At 38.0% G+C, this 16,862-nt stretch overlaps 1 protein-coding gene across 1 annotated transcript in view; it reads right to left on the bottom strand.

The window, feature by feature from the left end:
- Nucleotides 1–4,352: 4,352 nt before the first annotated feature.
- GC (GC vitamin D binding protein) overlaps nucleotides 4,353–16,862 on the bottom strand; it is a 31,678-nt gene continuing 19,168 nt past the window's right edge. Inside the window, exons 8-13 of the mRNA XM_059159509.1 lie at nucleotides 15,589–15,791; nucleotides 14,690–14,819; nucleotides 14,130–14,227; nucleotides 12,184–12,316; nucleotides 6,872–6,926; nucleotides 4,353–4,519 (exon numbers count right to left, since the gene is read on the bottom strand). Coding sequence (XP_059015492.1) covers nucleotides 6,897–6,926; nucleotides 12,184–12,316; nucleotides 14,130–14,227; nucleotides 14,690–14,819; nucleotides 15,589–15,791 — 594 coding nt within the window. The 3' untranslated portion in view covers nucleotides 4,353–4,519; nucleotides 6,872–6,896. The remainder of the gene's footprint in view (nucleotides 4,520–6,871; nucleotides 6,927–12,183; nucleotides 12,317–14,129; nucleotides 14,228–14,689; nucleotides 14,820–15,588; nucleotides 15,792–16,862) is intronic.

Raw genomic sequence — 16,862 nt, 5'->3', positions numbered from 1 at the left:
TGAAAATCTGATTTCAGAATTGCTTTCTGCACAGCTATCTGCATTTAGGTCTGTTAGCCACAAGGTGGAGGCAAAGATATTTTTATTTGAAGCAAGCATGTCCCGCCTGGCCAGGCTTGCCGCGGTGCAGCATCCAGGGTTGCAAGGATCTGTGTTTCTGGGCTTGTAGCATGAAAAAGACACGTAATCCATTATTGGAAACTTTCTTACTGGGGCAGAAGCAATATAGGAATTCCGAACCCCTCCTTGGTGGATGGGTAAGTGGGTATTATTGTTAACTGCAAACTGGAATTTGCCGGAAAGAATTAGTTGTAAAACGACAAGACTTGCAGTGGTGCATGTAGTGGAAAGAATAGTTAGGTACTTTCTTGGCCTGGTGGGGAAAAGAATATCTCAGATCCTGAAATGGACAAGGAAGAAACTGCCTCTGGGAAAGGCCATCTTTTGACTTGATTATCCATGACCGGGTTTTCTGTAATGGGAGACAAACATTTCATTCCATAATTGACAGCATTTTCATAATGCAATGGCAGACTGAGAGAAAGTAGTATTATAAATTCACCCTTGCCCAGTATAACCACTTAGCCCGCAGGTCCTTCACTGGTTGATTTCAGATGCTTCCCTTTTTCTAGTTTGGGTGAGGGTGCCAAGACTTTTTTTTTTTTTTTTTTTTTAAGATTTAATTTATTTGAGGGAGAGAGACAAAGGAAAGAGAGAGAGAGAGAGCACAGAGGGAGAGTGAGAAGGAGAAGCAGACTCCCCACTGAGCAGAAAGCCCGACTTGGGGGCTTGATCCCCGGACCCTAAGGTCATGATCTGATCCAAAGGCAGATGCTTAACCAACTGAGCCACCCAAGTGCCCCATGTACTAGGCTTCTAAACCAGTGAGTTAGACTTTTGTACAGCAGGTTCCACTCAAGACTGATTAAAACTGAATCTCTGAGAATCGCTGGTCTCTACACTGGGTGAAGGCCAGGCTTTGATGGTGGGGAGGGGTACACAGAAAGAGTCATAAAACACAAGCTTCTTAGTCTTCTTGTTTATTTCTAGCTGTTTGGAAATTGGGTAAACTGTGAAGTTGACTCAATTCTTGTTTCATTAGAGCATATTGCTGTTGGATCAAATGACGTAATAGAAAGGCTTTCCCCTTGTTATGTTTTTAAATTAAAATCTCCATAAAAAGGAGCTTTGCTTTTTTAAGAATTTCCAGGAAAAGGTATTAATATACTATTCCTGTGTAGACCACTTAAGGTGATGATTTTCAGGTGATGGTTTAAGAATCACCAACAAACTGAGGGTTTTGGAGGGGAGGGGACTGGGGTTTGGGTGAGCCTGGTGGTGGGTATTAAGGAGGGCATGCATTGCAGGGAGCACCGGGTGTGGTGCATGAACAACGAATTCTGGAACACTGAAAAGAAATAAAGTAAAATGAAATGAAAAAAAAAAAAAGTACAAAAAGAAAAAAAAAAAAAGATTCACCTGTGGAGTGATTTAGGCATCTAGAAAAACACAGGGTGTTAGTACTACAGTTTGAAAGACATTAAGTCTTGTATAGGACGATGCAATTTCCAGTTCTGTGTGATGGCTGAACTTCATGGGTCAACTTGGCTACTAGAGTATGGTGGCCATTTGTTTAGTCAAATATTAGGCTAGAGGTTGCTGTAAAGATATTTTGTAGATGAGATTAACATCAATCACCAGCTGACGTTAAGTAAAAGAGATTACTACCCTTTACGATGTGCATAGGCCTCATCCAATCAAAGGCCTTAAAAGCAGAACTCTATTTTTACCTCGAGGCTGCAACACAGAAACCCCGTGTACGTTTCCAGACTGTCCGCTTGCCTCGTGAACTTCAGACTCGCCACTCCACGACTGGGTGAGCCAGTTCTATGAACTCTCCCTGCTTTTCTGTCTCTTGGAGAACCCCTACTGATACAGTTTGTGATTGCCATTTTTAGAAACAAGGAATTGTGTTTGTTTCTATTATGGTGAGTACCTTGTTTTTGGAAGAAGGTGATAGGTAATGCATATAAAACGGACGATTGTTTATATATAACACACACTAACAAGTTAAATCACTTCTGGTTTACAGTAGATGGAAATTCAAAATCATCTCTTTAATGACGAAAAGCACTTAGGAAGTAAGTGTGAATTTTTTTTTTTTTTTTTTTTTAATTTTTTTTTTTTTTTTTATTTTTTATAAACATATATTTTTTATATACATATATTTTTATCCCCAGAAGTGTGAATTTTGACAATATCTTCTCAAAAGATCTCTGCAGGGGCGCCTGCGTGGCTCAGTGGGTTAAGCCACTGCCTTCGGCTCAGGTCATGATCTCGGGGTCCTGAGATCGAGTCCCATATCGGGCTCTCTGCTCAGCAGGGAGCCTGCTTCCTCCTCTCTCTCTGCCTGCCTCTCTGCCTACTTGTGATCCCTCTGTCGGATAAATAAATAAAATCTTTAAAAAAAAAAAAAATCTCTGCAAAGTGTAACAAATACAAGCATAATTATGCATATAAAGTCTCAAATTTAAACTTGTATTATAATGATGGTATATTTGGGTCAGAGATCCTTAATATTAAAAAAAAAGCAATGAAAGTTTTTCAGAGTTTGCTGAGAAATATATTCAGGGGAACCATGAAAACGTGCACGTGCGCCTGTGTGTACATGTGCCTATGTGTATGCACACCTGTGTGCACCTGTGTGTACACGCACCTATGTGTGCATACACCTGTGTGCACCTGTGTGTATGTGCACCTGCGTGCATACGTGCACCTGTGGGCACCTGTGTGTACGTGCACCTGCAGGCACGTGTGTACATGCTGCTGTGTGTACATTATATAACTACTTCAACCATTATATAACATTTATTGAATATTTAGTGACCAAAAGCACCCGGTTCTCCTTGGTCAGGCATAAAAATGCTTGACCAAAATGGGCATGATTGTAGTGGTTTATGAATGATTTCTCAAGAACAGAGCAGAATTTTCCAAGATTAATTCTACAGAGCAATAATTCTGGGTGATACTCAAAAAGGATCCGTGGTTAAATTAGGGACACTAAATTGTACTCGGTCGATTGTGACTCTTCAAGGAAGATACATTATATTGTTTCCAGAACTAATTTCATCAGGGAGCACATTCTTCCAATATACCTTCCAAGACTAATGGGCACGGCATCTGGACTTGAAGGCTAAGTCTCTGCTTTGTTCTTCCCTGTTACCGTAGGCCACTCATTTGCCTTTCTGGAGTTCCATTCTCTTAATTTTATCAATAATGTTTACATCCCAGAGTTGGTTTTGAAGCTTCACCAAGATACTTTGGAAGTAAAAAAGGACTTGAAGAAATTTAAAATCCTGCCTAAATATGTAGTGCATAGTTTGTTGCCCCCCTTTTTTTCTTTGAGGCATCTGAAGAACTTTCTACTTGAGGTTAATCTCCCATTTTGGAATCTTTGTGGGATGTAAGACTGACCCCTTCTACAGAAGCTGCAAGGAGACAGGCATTTTATTTTCCAGTTACTGGCCGCTAAAGTCTTGAGGATTTGACCTTGGCTTAGTTAATGATATATTCTTCCTGGTGAGAAGACTTAGAATCTTGAGGCACGACCAAGGATGATTTTGGTTAATGTAACTCCGCTTATATTTGCTACAAAATCTGCTTCATCTCTGCCATATAACTCTACATCCACTATGAGATAAATGTAAATCCCTTCAGGCAATTACTTATGAATATAGAAGCTTTCCTTGGCTTGTATTGATTTCAGAGAGGTGCTTATTCTAAAGGTATGACTGTTTTTTCAAAACAAAACCTGTCCACTTAGAACATTCATTTTTCCCTGAGCAAAGGAAGCACACAGAAATAATATCTTCTACAGTGTACATGTGGTAAGTTGAATTAAGCTGAAATCAGGTTTTTAGAATTTTGACCCAATAAATTGCTCTGAGGGCTCATCTTTAGCAAAGATAAAAATGTTCAGACCACAGAGATTTTTATGCAAGGCAGATGTTACCTACTTAATGCCACACAACCTGTAGCTGGGAACACAAAGGTGTTCTCAGGAAGGCAGTAGTGGTTCTTTAAGAAGTGAGCAATCCCAGGCTATTTATGATAGAAGTCTGGCTAACTTTTCCTTAATGGTACCTATTAAACCTGAGAAGCAATCAAGAAAGGGAGCTTAGTGTGCTGGGAATTTGAAATTGTATACTTAATGTTGTGGATCTTCTAGAAAGACAGCAGAGAACTAGAAGAAAGCAGGTGCTCATGAGGTTGGGGCTGCCTAAAACAGCATCTCTGTGAAAATCACAGGGAAAGAGCTGAAGATCAACATTGTAATATTATCCTCAGTAACATTTGTGGTCTGCATTATATTTATTTTCATAGCAAATTATCAAACTTATCATTGTATAAAGATATTGTAGCTGATAAAAAGCAGGGAGTATCCTACTGGTCTCCCCAGGAGCTCTGGTTTTGCTTAGGTTAGGCCATCAGATGTTCCCAGGTGGTTTCAAAACCAGATCTATAAGAATAATGAAAATAAATGTTAGAAAAACAGCTAATGGGCAAGAGTCATAATATCACTTAGCAGATGTTTATAAGGTCTGGTTATTTTTATGTTTAAAGAGAAACCTGTCTAGCATGACGCATATATCCAGCATGGCCCAATTCATGGGTCCAGACCAAAAATGTAAGAAATTCCCAAGACCTGTCTAAAAGGCTATCACTGTTATGTCAAGGTACACCTTAGCTTTTTCTTTTTTTCTTTGAATTAATGTTGTGTGTAACTTTGCACTCAGAGAATGAATGGTTACAGCCAAAACAAAAAATGCAGCAACCAATAGCACATGAGCCTTCCTCGTCATGGGATTGAGAGAGTAGTTTTTTTTTTTTTTTTTTTTTTTTTTTTTTTTTTTTTTTTTTTTTTTTTACAAAACACTTAGTGTAAGTTTTTATCAAATCCCCTCTACTTTGTAATGAGACAAATATGTCAACTCTACCCCTTGGTTACCAAACCCACTGAGATGCGGCGGCAGAGTTATACCATAGTTCAATTTGTACAGTTTGAGGGATTCCATCTTTCATTGTACTGAGTTTATGCCTTTGAGGAAGAGACAGGAGAGACAGGAGACTCGTGCTTTCTTCATGGGTTTCTCTCAAGGTGCCAGCACCTGGCTGTAGTGAGTGTGATTCTGGTGGTGTTTTCTGTCCAGCTTGAATCTGTGATGGGAGCCTGACGCCTTTATCTGTCGGTAACCCAGGGAACACTATTTCTAAAGCTGAAAAACAGCTACCTGGCCTCGTGGGATTTCACAGGAACCTGTAATTCTCTCTCTAGTGAGGTATGCCACGATGAATTTTGGGGCTTGAAGAAAGAAAGTGATCGAGGGGACCAATATCAGTCAAGAGGACTACTCCGGTTTATAATAGGATATTAGTTAAGAACGAAGTTGTGTCTCACTGTTGGCTGGAAGACTGGGATCATAGGTGTACTTAAGGATGAGAACCCCTGAGGTCAAAGTTTCAGCTCTACATCTGATGAAATACAGATGATCTGATACAGATTGACGCACTACAGATAACTCAACATCTCTCACGGAGGTAGAATGCATAGACAGCTGCAGTTGGTTTAACGGTGTTAGGAGCTACTTCAGACTGAATAGTACGTGTCCCTTCTGCCATGGGAGAGTTGACATATTCTTGTAAGAGAAAACTCCGAAGAATATGAATCTATACTAGAATCTATTCTGTTCTAGAGCAATTTAGAATACGAGAAGACTGATCTATCTGGGGGAAACCCATTTGAGTTTAGGTTCATGTTATCTGTAGTTGAAGCTGCAGCAGCAACTTTGTGGGTAGGACTGCCATTTCCTAGGTGTTTTCCATACATTCCCTCCCCTTCATCATTATAGCAGTGCTGAGAGCTAGACACTGGAATGCTTTTTTCACACACACACAAAAAGACACTGAGCTTTAGGGAGTATAATAACTTGCTAACAAAGATAGATAGTTGAAAGGGACATTTTAATGTAGAGTGGGTAATTTCAAGAGTTTCTGTGACCACCCCCATTATCCTGCCTCTCAGGATGTTGATTTTCTTTTTTACTGTTTGATGTTCAAAGAGTTTATATTGGATGTGATGGAATGATTTGATTTCCTTAGTCAATGGTCTTTGCTTCCATATCATTTTGAGGAATGTTGTCAATAAATCAGCAAAATAACAATCTTATAACATTAAAAAGCCTCTGTTCAATGAAGGTCTGAAATAAACTGAAATGATTTTCATCATTTTTAATCTCAAAAGTAATATCTTTAAAATGAGTGCAATTAAATCTGGAGAGAATAATCTTGTAACATGCAGAGTTGAGGTCAACTTCAGTTTATGGTGTGAGGTTCTATTTTATGCTCTTAACATCATCATGTATTTTTTTTATGGGTGAAAGTGTAATATCTAAAATAAGCAAGTGATAATACTTTAAACATGTTGATTTAATTTGAAAAATGCCTCTTTCCTTCTAAGAACCCTGTTCTCTTTAAGACTTGATGGATTCTGACTTTAAACTGAGTCTTTAAACTTTGAATGCATCAAAGTTGCTGAAATGATCTCCATGTAGTCATTATCTTAAATGCGATGTTGTAATGGGTATAGTACCAAGCTGGGGACCTGGATTCTAGGCCTAAATGGGTCAGAAGTTGGTTGTGTATGTGTGTATAAGCTCCTTAACTTTTCCATATGCTTAATGTTTTCACTGTAAAATGAATTTGAATAGATGATAGTTAGCAAGGAGACTATTCAAATTGTTCTTGGATTTTTTTAAGTACATATCTGGGACTTTAAAAACTATACTTAACTGCCTTTAAAAACTATACTTACCCAAGACCACACACATGCATCAGGACTATAGGATGTTTTTCATTTCAACATCAATCTGAAATGAAAAAACATTATCTAAGTCATAAAGTATCTCATAATCTGTTGCAGAAGGTATACACAAATTTGAACCTTGCTTGGGGGAAAAGGTTCTTGTCAAACGTAGCCTTATATTAAATTTTTTATTAGTCATCATTCACATTTATTTATTTTTATACTGACCCTGCCCTTAGAATTTACTGTGTCGCAGGAAAAACAGACAAGAAAGAAAAGACCGTAGTTACCAAGTGCCAGTTCCTGGGTGTGCATGGAATGGTAGGGGCTAGTGGAAGAGTGTGAGTGCCAGGGAAGGATTCCTCAAGGAGGTAAGGTGAGGTCTAAATTGAATCCTGAGACTTGATGCAAGAGTTAGCCAGGTTGGAGTGAGCATCAGTCTGTGGTGAGTTATTACGTGCAAAATCCTTGAGGTAAGAGCAAGCTGAATGTACCTGAAAGAATGCAAGTAGTTCAGGAGGACCAAAAAAAAGGGGGGGGGCAGGAGGAACGAGAAGTAATGGTGGGTCCGACTGGAAAAGAAGTCAGGGGTCCAAACTCTCTATTACAAAAACAAAACTTTAGATGCAATGCAGATAGAGGAATGTGCGAGCTATTTTGTATTCTACAAAGGTTATTTTGACCTCTCTATAGAGATGAGGTTCAGGGTGAGGCACGGAAGGTGGTGGGATTGGAAAAAGGAGACCAACTGGGACATTGTAATTCAGGCAAAAGTCTACTTGTGCCTGCACTTAAGTCCCAATAATGTAGAAGTGGGGAGGTAGAGATAACTGATGTGTAAGAATTGATGGGATTTGGTATTTGGACATACATTTTTTAAAAAGACAATATCAAGGTCACTTGTTAACTTAGACAATGAATAAATGGTGGTGATTCTCATAACCTTAGGAAACACAAAAGGAGGTTTTTAAGGGGAAGATTTTGGACATGTTGAAATTAATGAAACACTTTTTTAGGCTGGTTCAGAAGTGCCTTTTGTCATTCTTCCAGTGGCTGTGCCGAGTATATTTAGAAAGGTAGATAGAGGTGGGTCCCTGGGTATAAATGACTTGGAGTCAATGTAGTAGATAGGCAATATTTTTAAGGAAAAATCTGTTAAGCAAATGTAGGGCAAGGAGATTTAATAAACTATATCCCAAATATTATAGGAAGACAGGACAAATATTGACACCAAGCACTGAGAATCAAAACAAACGCTGTTCTAACATGAAGTCCTGGAGGCCAGCTCATCAACCTAGCTGCGAGATTAGTGTAGAAAACCATCTAAAGGGCTAAGACAGGGGTGCCTGGGTGGCTCAGTGGGTTGGAGCCTCTGCCTTTGGCTCAGGTCATGGTCCCAGGGTCCTGGGATCGAGCCCTGCATCGGGCTCTCTGCTCTGCGGGGAGCCTCCTTCCCCTCTCTCTCTGCCTGCCTCTCTGCCTCCTTGTGATCTCTGTCCGTCAAATAAATAAATAAAATCTTAAAAAAACACATAAAGGGCTAAGACAAACAGCAGAGGGTCTCTTCTCGCAGCAATCCGGACAACCACATGTGTGCGAGAGCCTCCGTTCCATTTGTCTCCCTCTTCTCTAGCAATTACTGAAAGATTGGCTCTTCGGCAGCAGCACTGCTCTACATTTGCTGGATATGAAGTAAGAAAATCATTGTAAGCCTGTCTTTTCATCATCGTAATTGAAAATACAACATTTCTAAATGGCAATGTGTTATAATAAAAAATCTGAATGCAACTCAAAAATAGAAAAGCAACAGACTTGAAGGAAGCACGCGTGGTGTGCCGTTGTTCAGTTTGTCTTATATGATGTCAAAAAGGAAAGTGTGTCTATGGATAAACTGATAACAAAAATTGCTTTTTGACAAAATGTAAAAATATAAATACTTAGTCCTTTTAATAATTGGGACTCTCAGCAAAATATGCTGGTAACAAATTCTAGGTGAAGTAATTTTATTTTTTTGGGATAAGGAAACCTAATTCAGCTGCTGTAGGTTGGTAGTAAAGGAAGGGACTGCTCAGCCATTTTATGCTAAGCATTTTAATGCTGAAAATGACCCAAATATTCTAGCAATCCAACTCCTCCAATTTTTGTTTAGAATTTCACTTGGCTTGCATTTTCATGAAAGATGAACATAATCTATTTCCCAGCAGAATTTAAAGACTAGACTTTTATTCTTCATCTGGAGTTCTAACTTTATAAATGGCTACAAACAAGATTGACTAATATGTTTGGTTCTAGGGTGTGAATGTACAAATTAGAAGAGAAATCAGGATCTCCTAGGATATTAAGCAGAAAAACAAGGTGATGTAGCTCAGTTTGGCAAACTAATTAGGACTTTGTTAGGTGCTATACAGCCAGAAACAAATAAAACGTCACTAAATTGTTAGTACTCAGAGCACAAACTTGCCTAAAATTTAAGTTTTAAATTCCAGCAGAGTGATTAGTTTCAGATATATGACATAGTGATTCAGCATTCCCTATATCACCCAGTTCTCAGATAGTGCTCCTTAAATCCCCACTGCCTGTTCAACCCATGCCCCTACCCCTCTCCCTTCTCCTGATCATCAGTTTTTTCTCTAGAGCTCAGGGTTTGTTTCTTGATTTTTTTTCTCCTTTGCTCATATGTTTTATTTCTTCAAATTCAACATAGGAGGGAAATCATATGGTACTTGTCTTTCTCTGATTGGCTTATTTCACTTAGAATAATACTCTGCAGCTCCAACATGTTGTTGAAAAGGGCAATATTTCATTTTTTTATGGCTCAGTAATATTCCATTGTGTGTATATATACGACCTCTTCTTCATCTGTTCATCAATAGGTGGATACTTGGGCTATGCCCCTTCAAATCAGTATTTTTTGTATCCTTTGAGTACTTTTTGTATCCTTAGGAGTGTAATTACTGGGTTATAGACCAGTTCTATTTTTAACCTTTTTAGAAAACTCCATATTGTTTTCCAGAGTGGATGTACCAGTTTGCATTTCCACCAACAGTGTAAGAAGGTTCCCCTTTCTTAGCATCCTTGCCAACACATGTTGTTTCTTGTGTTGTTAATTTTAACCATTTTGACAGGTGTGAGGAGGTATGTTCTTGGAATTTTGATTTGTATTTCCCTGATATCTGGTGATGTTGAGCATCTTTTCATATGTCTGTTGGTCATCCATATCGCTTCTTGGGTAGAAGACATGCATAGACATTTATTCAATTTTTAAAAATTGGATTATTCAGTTTTTGGGTGGTATCTTGTAAGTTATTTATATATTTTGGGAGGCCAATGCCTTATCCATCAGGCCACTGAGACTTCTAGTTATTTATATATTTTGGATACCACCCTTTATCAAACATATCATTTAAGACTTGACTAACTTTTAAAAAGCCATTTTAAGTATAAAAAAGTACTTATATACATATAAGTATTCTCAATGTGCTCTAATAGAATATTAGAAATAGAAAACGGTAGAATAATAAGATGAAACCAAGCTTTTGTAATTTTCATGATTTAAATGAAGATCTTCAAGAATTTACACAAATTTATCCAACTTATAGAAGAGGACTTCTGACATTAAATTATTAGCCTAAATATTGACTTACATAATAGTTAAATTCTTTTCAACACAAAAATGTTGAGTCAATAATGGATCATAAAGGATGTTTCCCCAACACATGACAAAATAAACAATAGTAAAATCAGTCCAATCTCAACAGCTATGGCCAGAGTAAGAAAAGGATATAATTTAATATCATAAGCAGAAAGAGGGAAGCAAAGGAAGAAACTATTTTGGCATAGAGTTGTTCTTTTTTAAAAATACTTTTTAATTAATTTATTTGACAGAGACAGAGATCACAAGTAGGCAGAGAGGCAGGCAGAGAGAGACAGGGAAGCAGGCTCCCCACTGAGCAGAGAGCCCGATGTGGGGCTCGAGCCCAGGGCCCTGAGAACCTGACACTAGTTGAAGGCAGAGGCTTGACCCACTGAGCCACCCAGGTGCCCTGACATAGAGTTGTTCTTAACCCAGCCTCTCTATTCCAGAAGTGGAATTGGTGAGACAACACAGTTCTTGGAATTATTACTAATACCTCCAAATTCACAGTAAAGTGTATGTAATGTTATCTTTTTGACTCTTCTAAGTAATTAATGACTGCTGGGGAGTAACAGGTCAAATGGAAGATGCAAATGAGCTTCCTGTATCTGAAAAAGGCCAACAGAAACTCTCTCCATGGAATGGGATAGATACAAGTTGACTTGGTAGAAGACATCCTAGTTTAAAACATTTAACAAAATCTCAGAGAATGATCAGACCTACAGGCAGGGAACCCATATGGCTTACATTGGGCTCTCCTCCCCTCCTTTGTAGGTTCAGTCTGCATAAAGGTAGAACACTAAGTACTTGCCTCACACTGGGTTATAGGAGAAAACCGGGGGTCTCAGATGTAGTAGAAAGGATACACAAACAGACTACAGAAGAAAGGGCTTGCTGGAAATGTCTGTTATGCACAAGGTAAAAAAATAAATGACCTGGCATCTATGCAAATTTCATTTAAGGGACAGAAGGAGAGTTAGGAGGGGAATAGAGGAAAGGGAATGGAGGAGGAGGGGGATTAACATGTACATTGAAAGGAGAGTGAACTCAAGAGCTAGTGGGAGTGGGGAGGGTAATTGGAAGACGTGTGACTTTTGATTTCTTTAGCTTTTAAAGTTTGGAAGCAAATCAATAGTGTCTAAATTTTTTTTTTTTTTGTAATTGAAAATGACTCCTTTTTAACTTTTAGAACCTCTTACTCTAAAGACACATTAGTGACCATTAATTTTCAGTTGCACTTTTTTCTTAAAATTAAATTTTTTTGATTAAGAGAGAAGGTTTGTGACCCAGGTTTCTAAAAGTATTTCTATGTACTGATACGGATATGCATGTACATATATGAAGTAAAATTCACAAATATTTACACTCATTGTGTGAGATGGACTCTTTCTACCACACTTTTTTTGTCTTAAAAAGCTGTTAATATGTTATAACCTTCAGTTTGAAAAACACTGCAGTATACTTTGTTAACATAGGGTTTATGAATATGGTAACAAAGTTTCCAACTGCCTCAATTTGCTTTCAAATTAGCATAACAAGGAAACAGTAATTGTTTTGTCTTTCCCATGAAAGTGTCAGGAAGAGTCTGACACATAATGGCATCTCAGTAATAAAGGAGTCGGTAAATCTGAGTATAGAAGTTCTTAAAATACTGTGCAGTGCTAAGTAGAGGGTTAAGTTTTCTTACCTCTGAATCACAGTAGAGTGGAGGTGAGTTTATGGAACAGCACTTGGAGGCAAAGTCTGAGCGCTTGTCAATCAGCCCTTGGAGTTCCACGGCGCTGGCATCAGGCAGTTGTGCTTTTAATTGCTCTGCTAGTCTGAAAGACCATGTGTATGTAAAGTTTTATTAGATGTATTTTATAAACCTTTCTGATGCAAGATGATTACTCCAGGTCTCTCACAATTAAAAAAAAAAAAAAGTGGAAATAGTTCTTAAATTTCAGATCTGTGGAGTGATTTTTGGCAACTCAATTCGAGGTTAGAAAGTGAATCTCCATCTCTTTTAAGATCCTAAAAGTAGACTTACAATTCACATTGCTGGATTGAATTCCTGTCTTTCCCCCTTTCACTTGCTCAAGGATATTAACATGGCTCCTTCCTCTCCTATTCTTCCTGACTTTTCATCTTCTCTCCAGGGCTAGTTTTCAAGCTCCTTAAAGAGTATTTTCATCATGGGACTTTATGCCACCTTAATACTTTTTCTATTCTCTATTTTATACAATTTCCCCTTCAGTGTGCCTCCTTCTCAACTGGCTGTGTTGGAGAAACACAAAGAAGGTCAGAAACTTTGACTCTTGTTAGCTCTACTATGAGTTAACTTTCTGTCTAGTTTCCAAGATGGTGCTAGGACTTAAGTTCTCAGGATTGTCTGTAATAATCTTGGTATCTCTTGACTCTTCTAATGGGTAACTCAGCCTGGTTTTATGACCTTCTCTGGGAACTACTTGCCAGCCTAGTTGTGGGCAATGGGAGGTGGTAGAAACCCAAAATTGTCTAGTTGAGGCAAGGTGGGTGCTGGGAAAGGACAAAAGGATGAGGGGCTAGTTGACTCATAAAAGCATTCCTGAAAGTAGTAAGTCCCAAGTTGGAAGAGGAGGCAAGTCAGACCAGAAGGAACTGAGAATGGAGAAAGAAAAAGTGTGGATGTGTGTGTGTGTGTACTGTTGTGCAGGATTTCAAATACCTGGATGCAGTTGTCTAGCCTTTGATTTCATAACCCCAAACATCAGTTCTATTCCATTGTTATTTTTAATATATTGCGATTATGTAAATTGTTAGTTGCCCAGTGTAACCTTGGAGTACAAAACTTGTATTAACTATTTAATGTTATTCTATACTATTTTCTGACAATTGAGAAATAAGCATTTTTAACTTAAGGTTTTCACAATTTTTCATTTTCTTTTAGAGTTCTGCTAAAGCAGGCTTCATGGGGGTCACTGAAGGAAGTGACCTACTTTTGGGATTCTTATGTCTTTTTGTGGAGCTCTATTTGTGCTTGCTTTAGGTCTGTGTTGATCAAGGTGATTTGAAATGGATCTAAGAAATCTATTTAATGAAGTTGGGAATGCCATGGATCTTTAGGAACCCAGTAAAATTCCTTTCACTACAGTGGTCTTTCTTTTCTTACTTGAGAAACAAGACTGTTGACTCACATACAACATGACCGATGATTAGTTATTTTCAATTTGTAAAGAACACATGTTGGTCATGGGTGATACTACACCTGATGTAAAGTTTGTGTTGTCTTGTCAGACCCAATATGCCGTAAAGTTAGGTAACTTTTTTAGCAGTTTTCTAGTTCCTCAATTATGTATGGGGACATCTACCTAAGCTTTAGGGCAAGAATGTTGATGAACTTTGGGCTAATTTGTTGTTTTTTGAATCAAGTTCCTGCGGGTCTTATACTTCCTACTTCTGTGGCTATGTTTCTAATTCACCTCTCACCTGAAGCACATGACTTCTTTTCTCCCTCTGAAAAGGACTTCCTTTCTTCCTACATAGATACTAGATTCTACTTTTAAAACTCTTGATAGTATCTCTTCTTTATCTTAATCTTCAACTCTACTTTCAAATCACAGTACCAAACTATTATTGACAAATGTGGAGAAAACCGCCAAAAAAATCCCTTACTTTTTCTTATACTCAGTAAAAGTGTTTTCTGAATAATCTGCACATAGTTTTTGTCCCTTCTCAATGAAAGATGATAACTCCTTTTTCAGTTGAGGGCCCTGTAAGAAAACAATTACATACAAAATTACTTGTCTTGAAGCATTGTTCTAGAAGACGTTAAATCAGAATTTTGTTTAATGTATTAGGATATGTGTTCATTATCTACATCAGACATTGGCAGACATTTTCTGCATAAGGCCCGATAGTTAATATTTTTGGTTTTGTAAGCTATATATAGTTTCTTCTATAATTATTCACTCTGCCAGTATGGCACAAAAGTAGCTATAAACTATGTGTAAACAAGGAGTAAGGCTGTGTTGTAATGAAACTTTATGAACACTGAATTTTGAGTTTTACATTTTTGTCATAAAGTTAAAAGCAAACCATTTTAAAATAGAAGACCATGCTTTGCTCACAGGCTGTGCAAACATGGGCACTGGGTCAGATTTAGCCCATGAGCTACAATTTTCCAACCCTTGCCTTCTACCAAGGTTGCTAAAGAAAATGGTAGGGAATGGTACCTGAGCATTCATACAGCCGGTAGCATCCCCAGAGTCACAGCATTCGGCAAGGCTTTTCAAGGTTGGCTCAAGTATTTTACTGAGGAATACTTCTGGAAGATGGGTCCTCCTGCTTAGTTCAAATGTATACCTGGCATGAGAGGAGACGGAGAGAATATGCTTTAACATGAGTAGATTGGTGTATGTGTGTCATGTTTGAAATTGGACCTCTATTATGAAGGCTGATCACCTGGCTTGTGCATCTTAATTAAAAATAAAAGATTTAGGTATAACCGACTCCAAATCAACAGGTGTGGGATTAAGAGTCTCATCAAAATGCAAATTATTAATAATTGCTTTGGAGCTATTCAGATTAATTAATACTGAATTAAAGCTTTATGTGTGCTACACACACACACACACACACACACACGCATAAACACACACACACATTCTATATAAACCTATCTATTTCAAATGCATATGGAACTAGCCTTTGTGTAAATATAATACGATGAACACTACATAAAGCATTAAGTAGGTACCTTGAATGGCTTTTCTGTGAAAGTAGATTTGTGTAAATCCTTCCATTGTCTTATTCCATTGCTCTCTTTGCATTTGTGAAAATATTTAGACAAATATAAATTAGTCTAAAGTTAGTCTGAATTCCGCTCTCTAATACTGGCAATTTTCTGACCCATTAATCCATCCTACTTGTGAACTATTTCTATGCCATGAATATGCACATACTCGTAGTTTATGCAGTTGATGGTCTGTGCAACATACGGCATATTTTAGTTCCTTTTTGGATGAAAAGAGACGAATGGGAAGAAATGGTAAACCTTTAATTTCTTTGTCATTTAATGCTAGTGAATATCAGTACTGTCAGGAAAAATATTACTCTGATCAACTGTACTTACTGATCTATGGCTTTGGTGTTCCCTTTATCACATACGTCTGAATTTGTGGGCAACTCAATGGCTGGAAGCTCTGGTGTTGGAGCGGCGGGCATGAAGTAAATGCACACAAACACGTCCATGGGCGTTTTTTCTAGACAGCAGTCCTTAAACTTAGAATCCTTTGTGGATAAGTTGTCACAGATTTTTACTGTGTATTCAGGCAGCTATAAAAGCAATTGTGAGTTTGTGCACTATTAGTTTCCTGGTTGGCCTCATTAAAAATAAGGAAGGGTTAGGGAGACTTACAAACCCCGGCATGGTATATAGGAAAGGTTCTAAGTCAGGTTATAGAAAAACACCTGTTAACCCAGACCTGTTTTCTTAGTGGAAAAAGACCAGGTAATACTACATACCTATTTCTAAAGAGGTCCACAGACTTAGAGTAACCTTTATATAAAGCAACTCTTCAAATTCATATCCACTTGAAAGGATTATATAAATGAGAAATGGTGGGAAAAGAAAGCTGACACAGTTTATAACAGGTATAAACATGAGCAGTTTCCGATAATCTAAAGGTTGCAATATTGTTCAGTAGAACTTAATGATGAAGTGATCTGAGTCTATATTGTCCAATACTATTGAGCATTTGAAATACAGCTACTGGGGCACCTGGCTGGTTCAGTTGGTAGGGCATGCGGCTCTTGAACTCAGGGTGGAGGGTTCCAGCCTCATGCTGGGTGTAGAGATTACCTAAATTTTAAAAAGAATTTTTATTTTTATTTATTTATTTTTAAAATATTGAATTTACTTATTTGACAGAGAGTGACACAGCAAGAGAAGGAACCCAAGCAGGGGGAGTGGGAGAGGGGGAAGCAGTCCCCCTGCCGAGCAGTGAACCTGATCCCTGGGATCATGACCTGAGCTGAAGGCAGATGCCCAAAGACTGAGCCACCCGAGCTCCCCTAAAAAGAAATTTTAAACTATATGGCTAGTGTTACCTAGGGACTGAAGTTTAAATACTAAGTTTTAGAAATCATAATTAAGTTAAATAACTTGTTAATTATAATTAAACTGAATTGGGCTGTGTGGGTAGAGTAAGATCTCAGGAGTTAGATGATCTTGTCCTTGTGTATGGACTTTGCTTCTTACTAGTTGTAAAGCTTCAAATTATTCATCCTGGTTAACCTTGTTTCCTTATCTATAGAATGGAGTTAACAATACACTTAAAATTCATAAGGATTCATTGAGTGAGAAGCAACCTTGAGTGCCTACCACTCAGTACATGGTCCATGATG

This window comes from Mustela lutreola, chromosome 1 (genome assembly GCF_030435805.1).
Source record: "Mustela lutreola isolate mMusLut2 chromosome 1, mMusLut2.pri, whole genome shotgun sequence".
Lineage (NCBI taxonomy): Eukaryota > Metazoa > Chordata > Mammalia > Carnivora > Mustelidae > Mustela > Mustela lutreola.
The sequence above is the reverse complement of the archived record's forward strand: the minus strand, read 5'-3'. Positions and strand labels throughout refer to the sequence as shown.